General features: G+C 42.4%; 1 protein-coding gene across 1 annotated transcript in view; it reads left to right on the top strand.

Annotated features, from left to right (window-relative positions):
* cfap299 (cilia and flagella associated protein 299) overlaps positions 1–18,253 on the top strand; it is a 93,388-nt gene extending 75,135 nt beyond the window's left edge. The window contains exons 5-6 of the mRNA XM_085785892.1: positions 14,027–14,156; positions 17,858–18,253. Of these exons, the coding sequence (XP_085642018.1) occupies positions 14,027–14,156; positions 17,858–17,950 (223 nt within the window). The 3' untranslated portion in view covers positions 17,951–18,253. The remainder of the gene's footprint in view (positions 1–14,026; positions 14,157–17,857) is intronic.
* The last annotated feature ends 5,366 nt before the right edge of the window (positions 18,254–23,619 follow it).

Raw genomic sequence — 23,619 nt, 5'->3', positions numbered from 1 at the left:
ATCATGTGCTGCATGTTGGACGACCTCATGCGTCGGTGCCAGTCGCACAATTCCAGCAGCGGCCACAGACGAACTGCTGACCTTACAGGTGTAAGCTAAAATCCAGGGCAGGTACAGTACCATCTTCATAATCCGTAGTGCAGCAAGGAGAGTCTGTGTACACAGAGAGTTGTCAGCAAAATTACCGGAGCCAAAACCATTCCCACATTCCACACACTCGTGCATAGTAACATATCGCCAACATTTTAGATACGTGCGAGAAATCCCATGAGCGCAAACACGACTGGACAGGGGGTGAGAAGGTGTCGTACATGGTTTTATCCAGAGTTCAGCCAAACGGCAGCCGACCTGTATAACCTCACAGTGACACCGGGGCAGAACATGGACGCCGTGTGCAGCTTCATGTAACGTATAGCACAGGTTTTATATCCAGAGAATCTCTTTTTAAAGGGACATTGTGTAACTTCTCCTGTTATCTATTCATGAAAATCGATTATTTAGTTCAAAAGTCTGTTTTTCATTAATCAGTATTCCCCCCCATCAACAAACTGAAGTGTTCCTTTCAGCTCTGAATGAGCCGTTCATATCATTCATATCTACATGGAGCGGGTAAGCTCGGTGCTGGCTGCCATGTCGTGTCGCCATGTTTTTACGTTCAGTGGCAGCGTGACGGTAGGAAACCACGGAAACTCAGCGGAGACACCGGAGCTGTTGGCTCAGGTCGAGGTGGCGTCTGTGAAAAGTCACCGCGGTAACGCAGTGAGGAGGAATGGAGCGTTAACACTGATGCTGCATTCACCTGCAGTCGGGCAGACGGCCGTCGGTAACAAACCAGATGTCATTTTAGTCACAGAAGTGGAGAGAAAGCCGGTAAAACGTGGGTCAGGTAAACAATATGACATCACCATGACAACATATTGTCACGTGTATTGGTTTGCCTCGTGCTGACGGACCACTTGTTTACATAGAGGCTTGTTTAAGCCGTTACCTGCAGCGGCTGTCGTCTGTCTGCCATCTAACCGATTTCACGTGAATGCAGCATAAAAAATACAACTGAATTGCTTACGATCTACAACCGCACCGCTAGATGGGAGTAATTCTTACACAATGTACCTTTAAATAGAGATTCAGAGTTGTTGTATAAGCACAGCGTGTTGGTTAATATTGAAAGCACGATATCTCTGGTTTACTGGAAAACCGCTGTGGCAGTTAAAAGACAAGTCTGCCTTTTATTTTTGGAAGTGGTTTTCCCTTTCTTTGAAACCAAAGTGTCAGACATGCAAAGCTTTGTTGTTTTATTTATCCATCTCTCACCATGTGTCCCGGCCGACACACACAGGCCGGCTCGTGGCCTTGAACTGGTCCCTCCTGTCCGGCCGGTGGAAGCCTTAACAAGCTCCTAGGTGTGAGTCATTGGGCGAGCGCGCAGCCTCCTCCCTAACGATGCTTTTATGAGGTCTCCCCCCATCTGACATCTGACTTCACACCCCCTCCGTCTCTTTTTTCACCCCCTTCATCAGATTTACACATCTCTCTCTCTTTATTTCCAACTTTTCTAACCGCGTCTTCCATGCTTTGCTACCTCTCCCCCGTTCTCCTCCCCTGCTCCATGTCATCCTCCCTCCCTCCCTCGCTCCCTCCCCTCCATTTTTTTTTTTTCATCTCTGTTGGGAACAATAACACCCAGTGTGGTTGCCGCTAAGAGGGAGCAGATGCTGGAGCTGCTGCCCACTCAGTGCACTAAACCTCCCACCGCAGGACTCTGAATCCTGTCCCTCCTCCTCCTCCTCAGCCACAAAGAACACAGAGCAGCGACACCAGCGCCAGCTCCGGCCTCTACCTCCCACCTCCAGCAAGGAAGGGTGGATAGGTTCACATACACAGTCTGCAGAGTCTCCAAGAGAAGAAGGAGAAAAAAAAGAAAGAGAGAGAGAGAGAAATGGCAGAGTATCTCCCTTGGAGCAAAAGTATGTGAACTTAGAAGACAAGAAGACGAAGAAGAAGAAAAAGAAAATATTGATTTTTGTGAAGTGCATGGAAAACCCAGCTCAACCCAGTCCAACTTTGCAAATTGACAGATTGAAGACGTTCTCCTTTGACATTTCCTTTCAATTCAACTCCCAAATTTTGATCAAGACGCTGCGCAGAAGTTTTGTAGAAACGTTCCCACATTTTCTCAGTCAGTTCCATCTCAAAATAAGTGTCATTTTTATATTAAAATGTGCTTTATTTTGAATTTTACATCACTTCCAAGAACAGGAAGTAGAGCCCACTCTCTCAAGACCATTCATTTTATGTTTTGTCATTAATAGATGTTAAAGGAAATGGCTTAAGTCTGATATGACTTTACGACTTTATTTCAAAGGATTGAGATACCATCTAATTTACGAGGGAGTCCTTATTAACAACAAAAATACAAAATAAGAGTTCAATCATCAATAGTACATGTTCATAATAGAAAGTAAACAAAAAAACATAATACAATGTAGAGACACAGACGCCCATTCACACATGCTCACACACTACAATGCTCCACCGGCAAAAATAAATACATAAACTGAAATAATGGGTGTATATGTGGGATATGGGATATATCCGCACTATCTAACACATCTATCTCTTAAATGTTTTTGTTTGTTTTTTCTCACTCACCTATATTCTTTAAGAGGCAGCAAAGAGTAAAAATATCAGCTCAAAGGGGCTTGATTTATTTTAGCAGGCACACTGGGTGGGTGGGTCGTATAAACATCATTTGTAAAGGCACATGTTGTAAGCCTCTGACCTCTTGGGGAAACCTGGGTAAATTAAAAAAAAAAAAAAGTGGCCATCAGTGGCTATGCTCAAAATCTTACCAAGAATATTTGTCTTATTTCTAGTCTAGTCAAATCTCATTATACTTAAAATAAGACTCATCACATTAGAAAGTAGCTTGTTTTTAGACACTTTTTACTTCTTTCAAGCATATTTTCACTTGAAATAAGTAGAAAAATCTGATAGTGGAGCAAGTTTTTCTTTCTTATTACAAGCACAAAAAACTTGCTTTCACTGGCAGATTTTTCTACTTATTTCAAGTGAAAATCTGTTTGAAACAAGTGAAAATGATCTAAAAACAAGTTCATTTTTAGGCGACGAGTCTTATTTTAAGTGGAAAGAGATTAGTTTTGACTAAAATTGAGACATTTTGACAAGAAAGAAGACATATATTCTTAGAAAGATTTTGAGTTTTTGCAGTGGCAGAAATCAAATCCAGAATTTCCCTCTCTGCATCTGTGGAGAGTTTCTATGCAAAATCAGTTAATAACACAAAACCACAACAATATTAACAAAAAAAACTTTTCTCTTGGCAAATGTTTACACACACTGATACAATAACCTAAATTGTGACACTGATACTACACATGACTGTAGGGAAATAAATACATCTACAACATCATCTGTGTTCAGAGGCCAAATCATTACAGTTCTGTCTCCATTACTTTTTACTGTGAGCTTCCGATATAGACACACACACACACACGCACACACTTTTAAATGCACACACACTAAAGTCCTGACCTTCATCTAATTATCCCACAGATCTGCAGCTCCGTGTACCCAGCTTCCTGCCACTCCAGATGTGCCTACAGCATCTCTGATGTCTATTTAATGTTCCCCAGCAAAGTGACCATCTGTTTATGCGCTCTGGCTGCTGCTGCTCGCCTCCTTCCTCCCGCTATCTCTCCCTCTCCCTCTCCCTCTCCCTCTCCCTGTGTTTAGTAGAGAAGACGACATATATGGCAGTCCTAATTGACTCCTTCTCCTCTTTAAGTGTGTTTTGCAGGAAAGCTTCAAGCACATTACTGCCTCTAAAAAAGAAAAAAAAAAAGTTAACAAGTGGATTTTTTTTATAGCTGTGGTTGAATCTTTCGACCTCGCAATACAAACAGGCTGATTTTTATCTGAGAGAAGCAGCAACCATGCCTTTATCATTCAATTAACCTCAACAGCTCTTTGCTAAGCTGGATCATATGACTCTCTTTCTCTCTGCCCTGCGTGCATTTGGCAAAAAAGGAGTGAAACATTGAACTTGAAGGATCTCCTGCGAACACAGCGCATGCCTCCTCCGCGGCCAAACCCCATACTGCCTCCACCACGCTCGGCCTCTGCAACGCACCTGTGTGTCTGGCTTCGTTCTCTCTGCTGTGAAAATATTTGCACTGCTGTCCTATTTTATTAACTTTTAATACAAAAGAGAAACTGTTCCAGCTCCGAAGGTGATTTGGCAGCTCCTTTCGGCCCTGCAGCAGCATTGTGTCTTGTGTGTGAGCTTTAATGGCGGTCGGTGTGATACGTTCTGTGTCACGTTGTGTCGATCTTCACACATGGCGCACACGCACTTTATTAAGAGCTGCGTCCTGGGAGGGTGTAAAAAAATAAAAAATAAAAGCCAGTCGGGACTGTTTGTTCTGAGCAGCTGATACTGTTTGGACTGTGTTTGACAGATTAACTCAATGTTCCGCCGGCTCTACCTCCAAGACCTCCTGCCAAGTTTGATTGGCTCCGTCCATGTCGTTAACGGTGAACATCTGAAATGGTGGCAGTGACACCAGCAGCTCTTATCTATGAGCATAAATCCTGGTCGTCATGTGTGAGTGTGTGTGTGTGTTATCATAGCCGACTGATAAGCTGTCATTAACGAGCATTCTTTGAATATGAGTTAATAAGACGCTGGGCCGGTCCACTGTGTTCTTTGGGACTCATTTAACAAACAGGAGTTGACCTCTGACCTCGCTCAGTGGAGGTGATGTTAGCCTCCTGAGCTCCACTCACAGACATTACAGGATAGTATCACAGTGGTTTGTAATGGTGTGTGTGTGTGTGCCTTGATATATAACAATAGACAATATTTAGCTCATCTATCTGTTTCTGTTAAGTGTTTAAAAGTCATTGAGTTCACTTTGTTCCCATTTTATCAATGCCATGGGTAACTTTATTTATATAACATCACTGTGTTTTACATATAAAGACAAAATATACACATATAAAGACATATGTAACCCAAAAACATGTAACAGCATCAGTTTAAAACAATTATCACCTTGATTTTATATCCCTGTTATATCCTCTGCTGCCTGTTGGGCAGATTTTTATTATTGATTTATCAAAAAAAAAAAAAAAATCTATAGATTCAAGAAAAGTAAAAAAAACAAAAACAAAAAAACCTAGTGAACATATATTAGTATATAGATAAAGAATCTTCAAATACATTAGAAATTGATCAAATCAATAAACAGTGATTATTACATTTTATTTAGTGCACTGATTAATGAAACACATTAAAAGATTGTATTTATGTATACACTAAAAGAAAGTCCAGAGTAGTGTTAGTACAGACTGAAAAAAATATATTTTTAATCTGATATTCAGTTAGTTCTTCACTTGAAACTGATTTCTCTAACTTTATTTGATCATTTTCACTGAACAACAAAAGCGACAGTAACAGGAACATCCCAGCAGTGCACGACCCATGAAGACGGACACACGTTACTCGTGCTTTAATATTAATAAATTCCCAGAGGAAACTAAAACTAACAGGAAAATGAATTAAAGGCGTTTGTATGGGTTTGTTAACGGGGTCGTCAACCATCTGCGATTCGCCGTTGAGTCAGTCAGGCCCATGACACCCCCACAAGGCTTAAAAGTAAATTCAACCCATTACACTCTGCCTCTCAACACCGAAGAGGCCTTTTTTGTGATTTATACTGGAAACATTAACTTCAGAAACAGTTACTGGACTTTTACTCTTCGGCCTCTACAGACAGAGAGAGAGAGAAGAAAAAAAAAAACTGAGCGAATACACATTCTAGGTATTTGCTCTTTTATGATATATATCGTCCAGCGCAGAGAGTCCAGCTCCTCTGAGCCCTATAATGAGACTGTTGACATTACCCTGGAAAATGACCGCCTGGAGATAACAATAGAGCTAAGCACGGTAACTGTGGAAAGTGAAAGGACACAGTGCACGTGTCAAATAGCCATGGTAAATGCATAGGGAACCATGGACGCGGCGCTGGGAGCACCGTCATTGTTTCCACCAAATCCAGGTTCTCACACTTTTACTGGTCCATGTGTCTGGGTGTGGTGCCATCCAGCTGCAGGAGCTTTCTTTGTGACCAAATGTGCACCGACCGTGCAGTTAGTTGCCCCGGTGACAGTTCATATGGGACACTGAGGGAGGTGGAGCCAATAAACACATCCAAGTTAACGTATGAACAAAATTGTCGGCGTTGCTTCAAAAAAAAAAAAAAATCCCTGTCAGTCTTTTTCATGTACAGTGTTAAAATATCTCACATCTGTCCCATTCTCCAGCAAAAGTATAGCGGTTCACCATGGAATAAAAGTGGTTGACCAAAAAAATGTTAATTGTTGTATGGCATCTCGGTATAAATAGTCACTGAAACACTGTCAGATCTAATTTACAAAGAGAAGAAGTTATGCATGTGTCTGAGAGCAGGTTTCAGACAATATAATTTTAAGGGAAAAACCTCAATTTGTATTTCATAATTGGGGCATTGCAGCAGTCTATTCTCAACCTGCTCTACTCAGCTCCGTTGGCAACTTGAACAAAAAAAAAAAAAAAGAAGCCAGACCTCTTGTTCTATCATACCTTATAATTTTATGCATCAGTGTATTCCCCCAACACTGTGTGTACTGGTCAGAGGCATCCAGGGCATGTGTTTGGTGTAGAAGAGGATCATGCAACAGCTGCCAGGAGGCGTTCAACCGATATCTGAGACTTGAGGTTTAGTTGTGTTCAATGTGAGTGACACCTACAGACTCACCTTCATCTATCAGATCTTCATCCAAGTGGCAAATATGAACAAACGCAATGTGTTTCAACCCATAACACTGCTCTGAATGGAGCCTCAATAAGGCATCATTCAAAGATTCACAGTGTAGGATGAAAAAGAATGACCAACTCATTAATCAGGAGGCAGAAGTTAAGTCCAGTCGTGGAAACGAGGTCGGAGCTGTGGGTTGAAATTAAAATAAAAACGAGCTTTGCAAACGAAGATCCCAGACGACTGAAGATCACGTCTTGTTTTTTGCATAAAGCTGAAGGGATTACAGAGTCATCTCATTGATTACAGAGTTCAGGTCTATATCAGTCCACAGTCAGACAGACAGACTGTCTATAAATGGACACCATTTGGTTCTGTGGCTTCTCTTCATAGATGAGGACGTCCAGCTAAGACGGCTCCAAAGACACAACACAGCATGATCAGTACCATGGCGGAGAACCGGAGGAACTGCTTAAGGCTTAAAGACTCATTGAGGCTGGTCAACTTGTCTGTTCATGGGTCGACTGCACTCAGAGTTTTACAAAGACCGGATGGATGGATGGATGGATGGATGGATGGTGAAACAAAGCTTTAATTCTTTGGAGGAACATGTATCACTCTATGCAAAATGTAAGGCAATCTTTGTATGCAAAAATGAAAACATCTTCTCCTCAAAGGTGAAGGACACGTTATGATTTTTGACTTTGCCTCTGGGATTTGGCTCCGCGTCATCAAGGTCTCTTGCTCCAACTCAGGACGGATGTCCACCTGCTGAAGCTCAGGAGAAGCTGGCGATGCAGCGGGACAATGACGTTGATTTATTTGAGAATGGTAAAGTCAGTCAAATAAAGCCCAGACCATAATCCTGTTGAGATGCTGTGGACTGAGCTGAAGAGGAATATTCAGACCAGATATCCTGAGAAGATTGCACCAAAGTTACTACTATTTATATCACGATCAGTTCAAACTTTATGACCATTAAATACATGAAAGGGTTCATTAACTTCCCCCCTCAAAATTCAACAACCATTTAAATATAGACAAAACTTCTAACACTGTTCATCATCATTAGGTTTTGTGATGTAGTAGATTTTACAACAGAATTTATTCTTTTAATTGATTAAAGTAATGTCTGTTTGATGCATTTGCTAATGTCTGGTTCTTTTTGCTTGGTGTGAAAACTGTCAAGCAATCTGTTCCAGACGAAATAAAAAACAGGTGTTAAGTCATTGGAGACGTCCATATCAAAGTGCACCAAGTTTATAAGACATGAGACTCGTCCTACACTTGTCACAATTAACTTAAACTGTTTTAGAAAGTCTCAAGTCAGAATCAATCAAGACCGAGTCCAAAGAAAGTCTTTAATAAGTGTTTACCTGTCACCATGAAAGTATTTTACATAGTCCTGATACATTTTTAATTTGTTTTGCAGTTAAGATTGTAGCTGTCTTTCTGTATGTCTCTGTTCAGCACTTTAGCCCGCATTTGTTGCCATGAAATGTGGTCTGCAAATAGACTGAATTTTTCCCCCCGGAGCTGGATCTGGGTCTAGATCTGGGTCAAGATATTCAGTCCTGGTGCAGGCCTCCAGAGATGGAGCGTTCCCCCTTATTCAGAAAAACTGTCTTTGAGAATATGACAAGTGGCCAATCCAGGAAAACCATGCAGCGAGCAGTAGAGTCCGTCTCTGAATACCTGGCCCTTTTCATAGTCCAATCTGCAAAAAATAAGTATTTACATTTCCCAAAGTTGCATAGTAGGGGTCTGTGGGTTTTGGAAAGGCCACATGGGCAAGTTTTTATGTTGCTTGAACTATACGTTTGCTTTTAATTTGTAGGGAGGCATGCCTAATATGTTGCAGTCAGAAAATATTTTCACGGCCCAAATGCAAATGGGTATTTGCAAACAGGTTTTTATGTGCCACAAGAGATTACCTCTGAAAGAAGATCCTGCAGAAAACATCTTGACACCAGCCAGACAGCCAAAGACAGCAGAGGTTTCACAATATAAATGTAAGTTGTGAGATATATTTTACACAGTGTAGGTCATTAATTCTTTATGTGTAATGTCCATCATGTGTTGGCTCCGGTAAAGCATTGCAGCAAGTGCCATATAATCTGCAGCATGCTGGCACCTCTCCACAACGTTATGGTCCCAAATTTACAGCTTGTTTCTGACCCCCTCTTCATCACTCCCACCCCCCCGGCTCACCCTCCACAGCACAATCTACCTTCTCCCAAATTTACACTGAGCTTCCTCCCTGAGGTGCAACTTTGTTCTTGGAACGCAAACTGTTGCTACGGCTGAAGCAACTCTTGTCGTGTGACATGTGGTGTTGTGTTACTGTGCTGTACAGCTCTGTAAGATACTAAAGCTCCACACAGTATAAAGATGTTTGTATTAAAGCTCCATATGGTATAAAGGTAGATGTTTGTATTAAAGCTCCATACAGTGTAAAGGTAGATGTTTGTGTTAAAGCTCCATACAGTATAAAGGTAGATGTTTGTGTTAAAGCTCCATACAGTATAAAGGTAGATGTTTGTGTTAAAGCTCCATACAGTATAAAGGTAGATGTTTGTATTAAAGCTCCATACGGTATAAAGGTAGATGTTTGTGTTAAAGCTCCATACAGTATAAAGGTAGATGTCCATGTGTAGTGTGATTATAAAGCAGCTCTAGGTTCTATATTAATACTGTGAAAGTATCAAAGCCTCAGTCCACAGAGAAATGCACACAGCCTGTATTCAGAAACTGAGCCTTAAAACCAGCCGTCAGGACTTCCTGTCACTTTGTGATGTCACAACAAAGCCCCGCCCCCTCACCACCTGGACCCACCATCCAACACTTGCAAGATTTAGTTTTCCTAAATGTTCTGCCTGAAATCTGCTCTATTTCAATTACATCGCTCAGCAGTCATTCAGCGAATCAGAGAAGCTCAGAGCCTCCTCTCCTCTGATTGGCTGGCTCTGACCTATAGAGCTCCAGAGAGAAGTATTTGGTTCTCATTACTCCAAATATATCTTCCCTTGGACAGCAACACTTTGAATTAAACAGAGGAAAAGTGTAATAATAATATTATGTGCTTGTGTAAGTCTTTTCAAAACAAGGTGTCACAGTATATATCACATTTCAGAGCAATAAATTAACAATAAAAATTTGTACAGTGCAAATAAAAAGTGGTTTGGTACATAAAGATGTTTCAGATGAATCAGATGAATTGAAAACAGACGGAGCAGTGAAGCTAAATCTGGACTCATTTCATTTTGATTTTTCTTTTTTCTTTTCATTTTTTTAGTTAAACCAATTTTAGAGACTTGTGTCTTTGGTTTTCTCATTTCCATGCCTGGCCCCTCTCAGCTTCGACGTTGTGCTGAATCCAACCTTAACATGGGAACAATGCACCATTCAACAACTACCGTAATGAGATGTTTTTAATTCCCAACCAGCCCCATTGTGTTTCACATCAACACAAAGGAAAGATCTGCCAAATTAATGGCGGGGGGGACGTCAAATAGATATTGATCTTTGCTCGAGGAATCTGCACTTGATCAGTGGACTATCAAAGTAAAAATGTTAATACATCACATCCTCAAACCGATAAACTCTTAAAGCACATTAATTCATTGCGAGTGTCCCTTTGACTCCTGCTCTGCCGTGTCAAAAATAACAGAAAACCTAAAAGCAGAGCAGGATCCAATCGGATGCTGTAAATTAATCGGCCATTTATTTTGGAATTCAACCCTTTTCTTTGGTTTCAATTGCTTATTACCCACAGCTTTACTTTAATGCCGGGCTTGGCGAACTCCAACGCAGCGCCCTCAAGATCAAATTGGAAACAGACTTGTACCTTCTCTCTCCTTCTTTCTTAGAAAAAGATACAGAACTCTGCAGGTTGCTTTACTTCCTCCTCTTCTCTGCAAAGCAAAGATCTTTTATTTTAACCTGCTGCTGCTGCTGCTGGATGTCGATACGGTGACGGCGGCTGCGTATTAATGCGCTGTAATCCGTGAAGTTTTCTCCCCCTCTGCGAAACCCGCCGAGTCGTGACCTCAATGTGATGTGGTGCTGGTGTGTGTTGTCTCGAAGCCTCCTGCTGCTGTGAGACTGTAAAGGGAAAATGATCCAGATAAACAGAACGCCACATGGTTCAGGTAGCACTCACCACTTCCACTGGATATCAGTCAAACTCCTCTCCAGACATGATTTAAATATCCATGAACTATTTACCCAGTAAGGGGGGGAAAAAAAGGAAAATGAAGGCTGGGAGCATCTGTGGTGAAGGAGTGGATGTATCACAGAGATTTAGCTCAGTTAGCATCTTTTATTTGTGGTTATGCTGTATATTAGCTTTTACCTGGCAGTGGATGACACAGTGTTAGTGGTTGTGCCAAAGCAAACTCTTCAGGTTGGTTTGGCTCCGCCCCTCTTCCCCACGAATTAAAGTGATAGTTCACCCAAAATTGAAATTTCACTCATTATCTACTCACCCTCCGCTACAAAACAAGCTTGAAATATAGACTTATTTCGCAGTTACTTCGCATTTCGGGGCTTCAATACAAGACGGACATTACATACGAGCAGCATGGAGGTATTTGGATGTTTTTTGGTGTGTCTTTTTGTTACGAAGACAGTTGGTATCCATTTGCAACCGTTATATGGACATGCACTGCTGCACCGAGACCCCCTGTAACTCAGAGAAGCCACGGAGGACTCTGAAACTTCTCCCAGCCCTTAGTCGACATGAGGGTGAGTAGATAATGAGTGAAATTTCAATTTTGGGTGAACTATCCCTTTAACAGGATTGGCTGCTTAGATCTGTGACACAAGAAGCCCCAGCTTTCTGCATCTGTTTTTTATGAGACTGTTATTGGTTTAGTGTAGGTCAAAATAATGTCTTGATACGTCTTGTTTTATATAAAACACATCGTGAGGACATTAAAATCATTGTAATCTTCAAATCGTTTTTATCTTCAGAGATGTGACTGTCAAAACACTGCTGAAACACAAAGTGTCACTGAGTTCAATTTGAGACGAACAAATAAATAACATGCTTACCTTGCAAAGTTTGACTTGTATTTCTGCTCATGACTGGAAAATGGCACCACACCCGTCTTTTCACTGTTTCACGAGTTGCAGCGATGCAACGAGACGATCAGAGTCCAACCCAAAACAAAACTCTTGATGCTTTTGAGTTTGAGGTAAATTCAGAGACCTGTCAGCTGTCGGCTGTTTTGACTTGCTGCGCGTTTGAAGTACGTCAGCCACAAATGTCTGTGAGCGGGGTTGTGTACTGTAAATCCATTATTATCTTATTAACTCAACAGCCCTTGACGTGTTTCACCCAGAACTCTATTGATCGTGTCCAGACCATTAAGCGCTCGGCTCCAGAGAGACATGATTACATCACTTCTGGTTCAGCGGCTTCTGGTTTGTTTGTTTGTTTTAGTTTGGTCCAGTATGCTCCTTTAGATATTCAGGAGAACTTTTTAAAGACGTTTTAAAGAGATAGTTCAACATTTTGGCAAATTGGCCCATTGCCATAATCCCTATAGTCATAGCAGTAGGTTCGTTACCTTTAATTGTCGGTGCAAGCTATTTTTAGAACGGCGGAGCAGAGCCGCGAGCTGCTCAGAGCTACGCTACGGAGGCTCATGGGATTTTTTATTTAACCAGGAATAATCCCATTGAGATTCAGAATCTCTTTTGCAAGGGGGTCCTGGGGGTCCTGATTTCTTGGTTTCCCTCATCAAATTCATCAAATACACAATCCAACAACTCCACAATGCTCTGGTGGACAAGTTGTGACCTGCACATTCACCACGCTATGAGATAATAACACAACGTTACCAGACAGAGTTGTTTTAGAGGTAAATGCAGAGACTACTTGCTGAAAAACTGTCCCTGAAGGCAACGTGCATCAGCGGTTTTGCATGAATTTACCTCTAAAACAACTCTGTCTGGTAACGTTGTGTTATTATCTCATAGCGTGGTGAATGTGCAGGTCACAACTTGTCCACCAGAGCGTTTTGGAGTTGTTGGATTGTGTATTTGATGAGTTTGATGAGGGAAACCAAGAAATCCCATGAGCCTCCGTAGCGTAGCTCTGAGCAGCTCACGGCTCTGCTCCGCCGTTCTAAAAATAGCTTGCACCGACAATTAAAGGGAACAAACCTACTGCTATGACTATAGGGATTATAGCAATGGGCCAATTTGCCAAAATGTTGAACTATCCCTTTAATTTCCTGGTATTGTTTTTGAATTTCTCTTTGAATTACTGTGTGGTTGGTTTTAGTGGTTTTTATCTCCTCTTTGGAACCTAGATACTGTTGTAGGTAAAGATTGTTACATCACATCCATAGTGAGTATTTCCAGGCCTGGACTCTAGTGCGTCACAGCTCAGAGTGAGAGAGCGAGAGACAGTGAATGCAAAGTCAGCAACAATACGGATTGGTTTTCTTGGTTTCTCATGTAAAGCTGACCTATTTTCAACTGTTTTTATTTGACAACAACAAAAAATAAAAACATGAAACCACGTCGCAGCACTCCCCCACCCTGCCTGAATTCTATGGGTTGCATCCTTTCATTGAAACACGCGAGTTTCCAACTGTGTCTCATCCATAGACTGTAAAAAGAATGGACGTAGCGTCCGTGACGTCACCCATTGGTTTTGGGGAGTCGTTTTTGTGACTCAAATATGGCGGCCTGAACAGCGCCATGTTGGATTGGCTGGCCGAGAACCCGCCCACTGGCCTCGAAGCAGCCTGTCTCCGGAGCTGCTCGGACCTGTCACTCAACGTTTCCGCGCCCTAATTGGTCAGAGTTTTAACCTAATAACAGTAAAACGGTAGAGTTAAAAAAAAATTCACCCCCCTCAGAGTGTGTGCGGGGGTAGAAACTATCGATTTGAGACAAAAAAACGTTCTGACACCAGGCTTTTAACATGTTTACTGAGGATGTAAAGTCGGCGATTTTAACATGGGGCTCTATGGGGAATGCTCCCTTCTGACACCAGCCCCCAGAGGAATTAGAGGGGATTGCAGTTTTTTGAACGCGGAAGTGAGCTTCACTTCTCAGACCGACAACTGCCCCCTTGGCCTGAATGGCAGCGCGACACAGACGGAGAGCAACATAAAAATGACTCAGTGGCTTCCAGTCATTTTTAAAAACACCTAACTCTTACTGTTATGTACCGTTTCCCTCTGCAGCTACTACAACTGGAAGACGCAGACGTCCACTTCCAACTCCAGCCCAAACTTTGAGGTGATTTACGACGACCCCAGTGGCCTGCTCTTCAAGAACAAGAGGGACAAAAAGATCCTGAACGTGGACCCTTTGGTAGGTTTCCCATCTTGTGTGTGTGTGTGTGTGTGTTGTTGCAGTCGTCCTGTTTTGTTTTAAAGCCCCCAGGGAGACAAATGGTCCGGCTAATTAGATCAGTTCACCTGTTGGACGGCAGTAAAAACGTCCCTGGAAAGCAAAGAGGCTATAGGTCAAAACACAAAAAAATAAAAAATAAAAACTCTTCAAATTCCTTTTTTTCTGCTCCAAGAACAGTTTTATAAACTGATTCATGTGTCCAACGACTGACTCATCATGTACCCACAACGTCCTGTTGGTTTAGGACGACCCAGGATGCTTTGAACGCATCACCTCCTCCTACAGTACCGCCTCTATCCAATCCATTAAAGGGATAGTTCACCCAAAATTTTAATTTCACTCATTATCTACTCACCCTCATGTCGACTAAGGGCTGGGAGAAGTTTCAGAATTTTATTCGTGCCTTTTCTGAGTTACAGGGGGTCTTGGCGTAGCAGTGCATGTCCATATAATGGTTGCAAATGGATACCAACTGTCTTCGTAACAAAAAGACACACCAAAAAACATCCAAATACCTCCATGCTGCTCGTATGTAATGTTCGTCTTGTATTGAAGCCCCGAAATGCGAAATTGTCCCGAAAAAAATTAAATAAGTCTATATTTCAAGCTTGTTTTGTAGCGGAAGCTTCTCGAAGCTCCTCTTCCCGGTTTGTCCAAATTTGACGAACTGGGAAGAGGAGCTACAAACTACAAACAAGCTTGAAAAATAGACTTAGTTAATTTTTTTCGGGACAATTTCGCATTTCGGGGCTTCAATACAAGACGAACATTACATACGAGCAGCATGGAGGTATTTGGATGTTTTTTGGTGTGTCTTTTTGTTACGAAGACAGTTGGTATCCATTTGCAACCATCATATGGACATGCACTGCTACGCCGAGACCCCCTGTAACTCAGAGAAGCCACGGAGGACTCTGAAACTTCTCCCAGCCCTTAGTCCACATGAGGGTGAGTAGATAATGAGTGAAATTTCAATTTTGGGTGAACTATCCCTTTAACGTTGACACCTCTCTACTTGGCTTTTAATGAGTCTTGATTAATTGAGATCAAGAGAGACAGAGTACATTTCTGGGGGGGGGAGGGGGGGTCAACGCTGTAGGAGAATCACTTGTAGAGAGAAAGAGAGAGAAAGACAGAGAGAAATCAGTGGGAGGGAAAGATATTTGCTTTCCACCTGCACAAAGAATTGAGGATCAAGGGGTCGAGACAGGTGCTTCCTCCACCTCGCAGCCTGACGGGGGCCCTCGGAAGACTAACGACTGACAGACGCTGTTTTTTTCTCTCCAGTTTCCCCTCTCTGCTGGGGAGGGGGGTGTGGGAGGGGGGGGCTGGTGGGGCTGCTGAACTATTTTGAAATTGCCGACGGAGCTGTGGGGACTGCGTTTTTGAGGCCAATCGCCAAAATGGCAGCACTAGTGTTCTAGCTGCGGTCGAGCACCGCCCCGACCAGGCTGTCTATTAAAAACACAAGAGAAGGCATAGGGAAGCCAGACACAGCAAACCACCCCGTGTGCCCAGATCCCAGCTCAGCTCGGCTCAGCCCACATTGGCTCGGTCGGCACGGAGCAGCGAGCGCACAACCGATCCGGCTTTTTTAACCCACCATGAGCTCACTTAGCTGCTCATGTGGCCGCATTGCAGATCCGCAGGGGGAAACCTTTCCAAAATCAAGACTCAACATCAACTCCGTTTGGGTGGTTTGTTTGTTTTTCTGCCTTTGTCATATACCATGACCACTTTTTTTCTGTCCGGGCCAAATAAAAAAAAAAAGTGGGTTGGGGGGAGTTTGGGCTGGTTCATATTTCACTTATGACAATGACTTGATTCAATTGAAGCAAAACCTCTTGAAGCTGACGTTTGAGGAGCAGAGGAAGCTTCTGGGATGACGTGAGTGTTAATGACACATGTTGGTTTCTGTAAAAAATAGACGCTTATCATTTAAGTCCGCCAGCGATTCCCATTTTCTCTTAATGCGTCTATGATGTCGTTTTATTTTTTGTTTTTTCTCTTCCTTTCTTTTTTATTGGTCTATTTTTATTGATGCTCTTTTGAACTTGCAAAGGAAGACCGCCTCACTTATTAGGACACCCACAAGTGTGTTTGAGGTAAAAGTGTAAATTGAGTGTAATGGTTGGCCATGGATCCACTCCCACTAGAAGCTTTTTGACACACTTAGCCTTAAATAAATGCTCCCAGCTGCCAGTGGCTTCACATCTTGGCGGTGGGGCCGCGTCAGCTCGGACGTTCAAAGTAACGCAAAACATCTTTGGTGGAAAATGAAGCGTTACGATCATTGTCAAATTATGCAGCGTTCCACCTCCTCCTTTTTAACGCACTACCTGTTATTATAAAGAGATGTGCTGTGGATAACTGCTAACACACTCTCTCTCTGACAGCTTTGCATTCAGAGATGTTTTCTTTAGATTAACACTGAATCAAATTATTCTGTCTAATGGGAAACACACTGTATGTATGTTAACCTATCTATAGACTTTGTTAGAAACTATCGTATTTGTCCAGCAGCTGCCACATATAAATGTATTTCCAAACAGTGTGAAGAAGGGTATTATGGGTATCGGCAGGTTGTGAAGGCTAAGATAAGAACCAACGTGCACAAATCATGCAGACCTGCACATCAGGATTGAACAATTAGTCAAAATAATATCAAAACTACAGTAGATACAGTGTTAAATACGTCAAAATAGACTATATCATAAGAATTATCCAGCTACATAGACAAATTGGTACAAAATCCAATCAGCAGCATCACTCATTGTATTTTTCAGTGATAATTAAATGTAAAAATTCCCACTCCCTCTAAAAGCTAAATACCTAATGGTTCAGTAATGCAACGTCCCTCAAAACACTTTGAAATGAAGGTGTTCAACACGATTTCTACAACTTTATTTGTCCCCAATGGGGCAATTCATTTGCAGGAGTGGCATAGAACATAAAACAACATACAAACACAAAACACTGACATAAACAATGAACAGATCACAGATGTTGATAGACATAGGCTATAAATAATCGATAAAATTGAACACACTGTGCTGTTGCTAGACCAAGATGGCACAACGGAAGAAAAAAAAAATCACCTTTCAATGGTAAAATAAGAAGTACAAACAGCCGTCGACCACCCTCCATGCAGCCCAGAGGAACATGTTTCAGCTTCAAGTAGCCGCTTGATTACAACTTCAACTGTGACATGGACCCATCGCGGGTGAAATTAGTCTAATGCTTCTTTAACGAACCTTCCTTCACGGTATGTTCAGCCTGAAAGTGAAGCTTAATCGTACAGGAAGTGTAAATGTAAATGTAAAGTCAACGGAAAGTGGCAGAAGTGGCGCCCGTGAATCGGCGTCTTCCACACGGACCTGAAAACGTTAGCTTGAGCAAACATTTTTCTAATAAGAGGGAAAAAAGCAGCAAAGGACTTGATTTTTTTTTTTTTTTTTTTTTTGCGTTACGTTTTGAGATCGGTCCAAGTTCAGACCGACGAGCAAACACGGCGAAAAACGTGGATTTAAACGGAAGAAGCAAAGTGGAAATTCACTTTGCATTTTAGTCTGAATGCACCATTATACACTAGTATAGCTAACACTGTCCAAACAAGCCCTGCATGCTAACTGCTCCACCTCTGTGCTGCTGGGTTGCAGTGCGGACCGGGCGAGGACTCACACAGGACATTCCTGCAGTCGGACCTCTACATCCATGTCGTCATCTACGACCACAACATCAGGACAGTCTGAGCTCCAGACTGCTGCTGCTGCTGCTGCTGCTGACACGTTCCTACATATGGCACATATTGGAGTGCACTGGAAGCCTCTAATTTGACCGAGTCGCTGTAGTCGCACCATCATTTACAAACTGTTCCCCTCATATCATGCATGCCATCTGGGTGGAGGTGCTGCAGTAAAAAAAAAAAAAAAAAAAGACTTTAAACTGAGGATTCCCAGAGGAAGAAGTGGGCGGACTGGTGTGACAACTTGGATGTTTCCTTTACAAATAACTTCAGATTTGTGACATTATTTTCCTTCTACACTGCAAAAAAGGGTCTAATTCTAATCTAGACGTGGCCCCTATTTCGTTCTCTTTTTTAAAAAATGTATTTATTATTATTCCGCTCTACATAGTGAGGACCGAGGCCCAGATTGGCTCCGTTTGTTTGACATTCCCTGAGCAGCGGTCGTAGTTGGGGGCAGGAACCTGCTCGGGGGACCCCGGGCTCGTTCCATGGTTTTAGCCTGGCATGTTTTGGGCTGTTTGTCTAAACAAATTAAAGGCGTAAGAGCTTTGAAAGATGATGGGGGTTTGCTTTTATGTCCTCCCCCAGGCTGCGGTAGCTCCAGTCGGACTGGAAGAATGGGTAATGGGCTTAAAGCATTCCGCATGTTCCCAGATGCAGGGCACACTTTGCAGGACATCAAAGTGCTCTATCATTTACATATTAGTCACTCACTCTGACATTTTTTAATGGAAGACGACTCCACAGCTTCTTCTTTAAAAAAAAAAAAAAAAAGATTTAGGATGTACTGAGGAAGTTAGGCAACTGATTCCCTTTTAATTACTGGATTAAATTTTTTATTTTTTTTGCTTTTACCATTTAAGCACATGGTGGGAAGCTCTTCCAGTAACATTATCTGTGTTTACAAGCAAACAAATTACAGGACCGTTGTTATTTGTTCATAAGTTAATTTTCCGCCGACTCATCAGAAACAGACACAAGCAGTTGACTCAGTGATGTAGGCTACTTTCTGTCGGCTCCTTGAAAACAAACGGAAAACAAAAAATTCACCTTTCATTGGTGAAATAAAAGAAAAGTTCGACAATACTTTTGGAAATATGTTTATTTGCTTTCTTGGAGTCAGATATCTGTTCTAGGGACGACTAGACGTCCACTTGGCCCCCGGGGCGATGGACATTTTGGAGCCTTTCCTAAACTGGAGGCGTCGTATGGGGGGTGCGTTTCATATGACGTTGACAGGCCTTCGACCAACCAGAGGCCTCAGGAGACAGCGAAGTAACAAAATCCAACCTATCTGCAACTTTAAAGCTCATAAATTAACATTTCATACTTTATTTTTAACGCCAACAATAAAGTTTCTCCTTTGAAACAGTATCATTTATTTTGACCTGCAGACTCGGCTATAGGCTGGCCTCACAGTAAGCCGAGCCAACTGTTTCCTGGTTTTATCTAGAAAACAAATAACTTTATTTCCTGCTTTAAACAACTTAGTTCTTTCTAAGAAAAACCTCTCACGTCTCCTCTGAGCCTCGCTGATACCAGAGCAGCCTCCGCCGGCCGGCTGCATCTGTTTGCCTGTTGACTAAAATCGAACCCCACTGGTCTCATTGAAACAATATGTGACACAGGGATATGGGTTTTGGTTCTGTAATAGCAGAGGGTTTGAGGAATGGGGGTCTGGTTTGGGGTTTTCCTAGTTAGTGTTTCTGTTTTTTGGGGTTTTGGTTTTAATTTTTCTTTGATTTTTTTTTTTTTTTCAAAGATGTGAGTTCTGGGGTTCAAAGTATGTCTTAAAAAATAAAATAAAAAATCTGTGATTGAGTGGGTGAAAAAATGATTTACTTTTTTTTCCCTTTTTCTTCCAACATATTTTTAAATGTGTGTTTTGAGCTGCTTCTGATAAAATGGCTCTAAGAAAAACTGGATTGTCTTTGCTTTTGTTTCAACAAAACAAACTGGACGGACCAGGATTAGAAGCACATTTAGATATTCATTTTTTTCCCCTCCAGCTCTTTGTAGAAGCCCAGATTTAACCAGGACTGTCCACCTGACCTCCTCGCTCTCCAGTTTCTGTGTCGCCGGGCGTTATAAGAACAGAAACAAAAAACTAAAAGAAAAAAGTTACTGGAAGCGCACCCAGACAGATCATGTGTCTGTAAACTAATGATTTCACAATAAAGTCTAATTTAAATGGTTATATCCCTCTTCATTTCTTTTACTGGGCTTTTAAGCTGTTGGGGTTTCAACTGAAGCGTGGTTTTATTGGTTTGAGGCCTGACTTGCCCCTAATATACACAACATGAGGTAAAGAGGTGGATTCAGACTGAACTGGGCTCGACATAGTGCAGCCACTATTTAGCCAGTTTCACCCTATTTTGGTGTCTCGACCTCTGTGGCATCTTTAAGTATCTGACGTTTCATTAGCAGCTTTTGATGGATGAAGACTAAACAGCAAAGTTCTGCATTAAACCAAAAGTGCTAAAAACAAATCATACCTATAAAAAAAATATATAAAAGTTGAACAAATGCAGTTTTGTGACCAAATTTATACGACTTGGATTAAGACAGTTTATTTCTAGCATGAGGATGATGATGTGTTGGCCGAGGAGTTACTGGTGCCGACAATGCCTGGATGAAACTGATGTCTAGCTCTTAAAACGTGTTGTAAAAAGTGAAAAAAAGAAGATTCAAGAACGATTTCAGTACAATTGTTTGAACACATATCAGCACTCGCTTTAAGGCCTTGTTCACACTGCTGCTCCAAATTGGATTTTTAGTATATCCAGAGTGTATCTAGTCTGAACGACTCTGCAGTCGCCTCGGTTTCTGTTGCTTCCTTGCAATTAGCCGACTCTTTGAACTGCAGCTTCACATGAGTTGGGACAGAAACAAGCACAGTTCACCGTCTGTGTTTGTTGGGTTTTTTTTTCTGGGCGTAGCCTGTTGCCATAGAAATCAATGTGGATAAGACACATGCATGCAGATCAGATCAGGTCTGATCACTTGCAATATGTCATGTGGACTGTCCATCAGTGAGACCAGATTCTGTTACACTTTGACATGACACCTGTCATAAACATCAATAAATACTTGTGACAGCTGTCGTTAAGTGTCATTCGGTGAGTTATGTCACTTTTGATGTAAAGTTAAAGCAGAAGTAAGTGATCCGGTGGTTTTGGCTAACTTCCTGTCAGCCGATGGAGTTAGCAGTCCCCGCCCTCGTCCCTACGTCACCACATTCACGCGCATCCCTTGGCTGCACACACAGAGAGGAACGCCCCTTTATGCCGTTCTCTCTCCTCATTGGATAAAGGTTGTAGGATACAAGGAAAGTTTTCTCCTCGGCTTACAGCAGAGCAGAGTGACTGACAGACCCGTGTTTCAGACCAAACACTCTATGTAAGTGGTTGCTGTCGGAAGATATAACTATTTAAGACTTATATTAACACAAATATCCCGCTTACTTCTGCTTTAACATTGTTTGGGATGTCCTTGTTATGACAGCTTGATATCATTTTTAAAATTTGGCAATTAGGTCTGCTATGACAGGTTATGTTGTCTTTATGCCAAGCTGTCATAACAAGGTCTCAAACAATGTTAACTTTGCATCAAAAGTGACATAACTTACTGAATGACACTTAACGACAGCTGTCATAAGTATTCAGGATAAATGTTACCCCAGATTCTGATCAGATTTGCAAAAAAATCAGATTTGGGCTGCAGTGTGAACAAGGCCTAAGAGACTCGGTGATGACACCAGGACACATAGTTGGTGTCCAGACCAGTCGCCACCTCTCTTCAGCCCAAAACAAAACAATAAAACATCATTTAAAACACAGTTTTTCCAGCCAACAGCCATCGTTTAATAAGAGACGCTTCAATCTCTCAAGACAGTGTCTCTGTGTTTTGTTCATACTGGATTTAAAACCTGTAACATCGGCCTCTGAGCAGGAAAGTGATTCATGGTGAGTGACGAGTTCTCTCGGTGCAGCGCGTGAACCAAACCTCCGGGCCGTTCAACAGGCGTCACGTTGACACTCATGAAGACGGACGACACTTTAAGTTCCCGCCTCACTGTGCTGCTTTGTCTTGTTGACTCTTATCAGGAGCTGCGTCAGTTCCAACATGTAAAAACTTATCTGTATTATTATGAAATATAATATTAGTCATCTCATTTTCTTATCACACCTACTCAGATCAGCTTACAGATCTGATACTTTTAGATCATAAATAAACACATTTAAAGGGATAGTTCAACATTTTGGCAAATTGGCGCATTGCCATAATCCCTATAGTCATAGCAGTAGGTTTGTTACCTTTAATTGTCGGTGCAAGCTATTTTTAGAACGGCGGAGCAGAGCTGCGAGCTGCTCAGAGCTACGCTACGGAGGCTAGTGGGATTTCTTGGTTTCCCTCATTAAACTCATCAAATACACAATCCAACAACTCCAAAACGCTCTGGTGGACAAGTTGTGACCTGCACATTCACCACGCTATGAGATAATAACAGAACGTTACCAGACGGATTTGGTTTCGAGGCAAATGCATAGACTGCTTGCCAAAAAACTGCCTCCGGCGGGAACGCGCATCAGCGGTTTTGCATGAATTTCCCTCTAAAACAACTCTGTCTGGTAACGTTGTGTTATTATCTCATAGCGTGGTGAATGTGCAGGTCACAACTTGTCCACCAGAGCGTTTTGGAGTTGTTGGATTGTGTATTTGATGAGTTTGATGAGGGAAACCAAGAAATCCCATTAGCCTCCGATGTAGCGTAGCTCTGAGCAGCTCGCGGCTCTGCTCCGCCGTTCTAAAAATAGCTTGCACCGACAATTAAAGGTAATGAACCTACTGCTATGACTGTAGGGATTATGGCAATGGGCCAATTTGCCAAAATATTGAACTATCCCTTTAACTCCTGACATTCAATGGCTTGTGGATCACAGGTGTTGTGATTATTGATTGATTATTGTGAGTTGGCTCCAGCTGACGTCACTGCCCGTCTCCTCCATAGGTTGCAGGGAGAGGAGAGGCGCGCGAAGGACAAGGCATGCTAATATTATTGCCATCAGATGTCCAAGGGCGGGGAAATGCCCTAATCATTTCCTCCCGAGTGCCCCTGAAAGAGAAGCCCAGTGGCGAGAGGGGGGGGTGTTTAAACCCGCCTGCATGGATGGGCTGTTTGGGGTGAGTGGGGTAGTGGTGGGGGTGGGGGGGTTGGGAGTGGGGACAGTACAGCATCCGGATCGGACCGTGATGGTACAGGATGTGTGTGCTTAACTCCATTGAACAAAACTAAATAGGGGAGAGAGCCTTTAATGCCGACAATAAGCCGCTTCATTCAGCAGCGCGGCCCAGACGCACAGCTCAGGAACCAGGCAGGGAGGAGGGGGCTGCTGCTCTGCTCTGCTCTGCTCTGCTCTGCCGCAGCACTTTGGGAACTGGAAATCAGTTCAATAAATCGATGGAATGTCCTTTAATAAAAATATTTTTAAAAATCCGCCTCGAATCAACTGACAAAACAGCCTCCTCCAGCTCCTGATAACACCAGATAATTTGTCCCCAGGCTGAATGTGCGTAAAAGTATCCCGAACAGGAAACTCTCTCTCTCTCTCTCTCTCCCTCTCTCTCTCACATACACACACACACACACACTCAGAGAGAGAGAGAGAGAGA

The sequence above is a fragment of the Trachurus japonicus genome, chromosome 9, assembly GCF_045865225.1.
Source record: "Trachurus japonicus isolate A0001 chromosome 9, Traja_1.0".
Classification (NCBI taxonomy): domain Eukaryota; kingdom Metazoa; phylum Chordata; class Actinopteri; order Carangiformes; family Carangidae; genus Trachurus; species Trachurus japonicus.
Note: the sequence above shows the minus strand (reverse complement) of the source record. Positions and strands in the feature narration are given on the sequence as shown.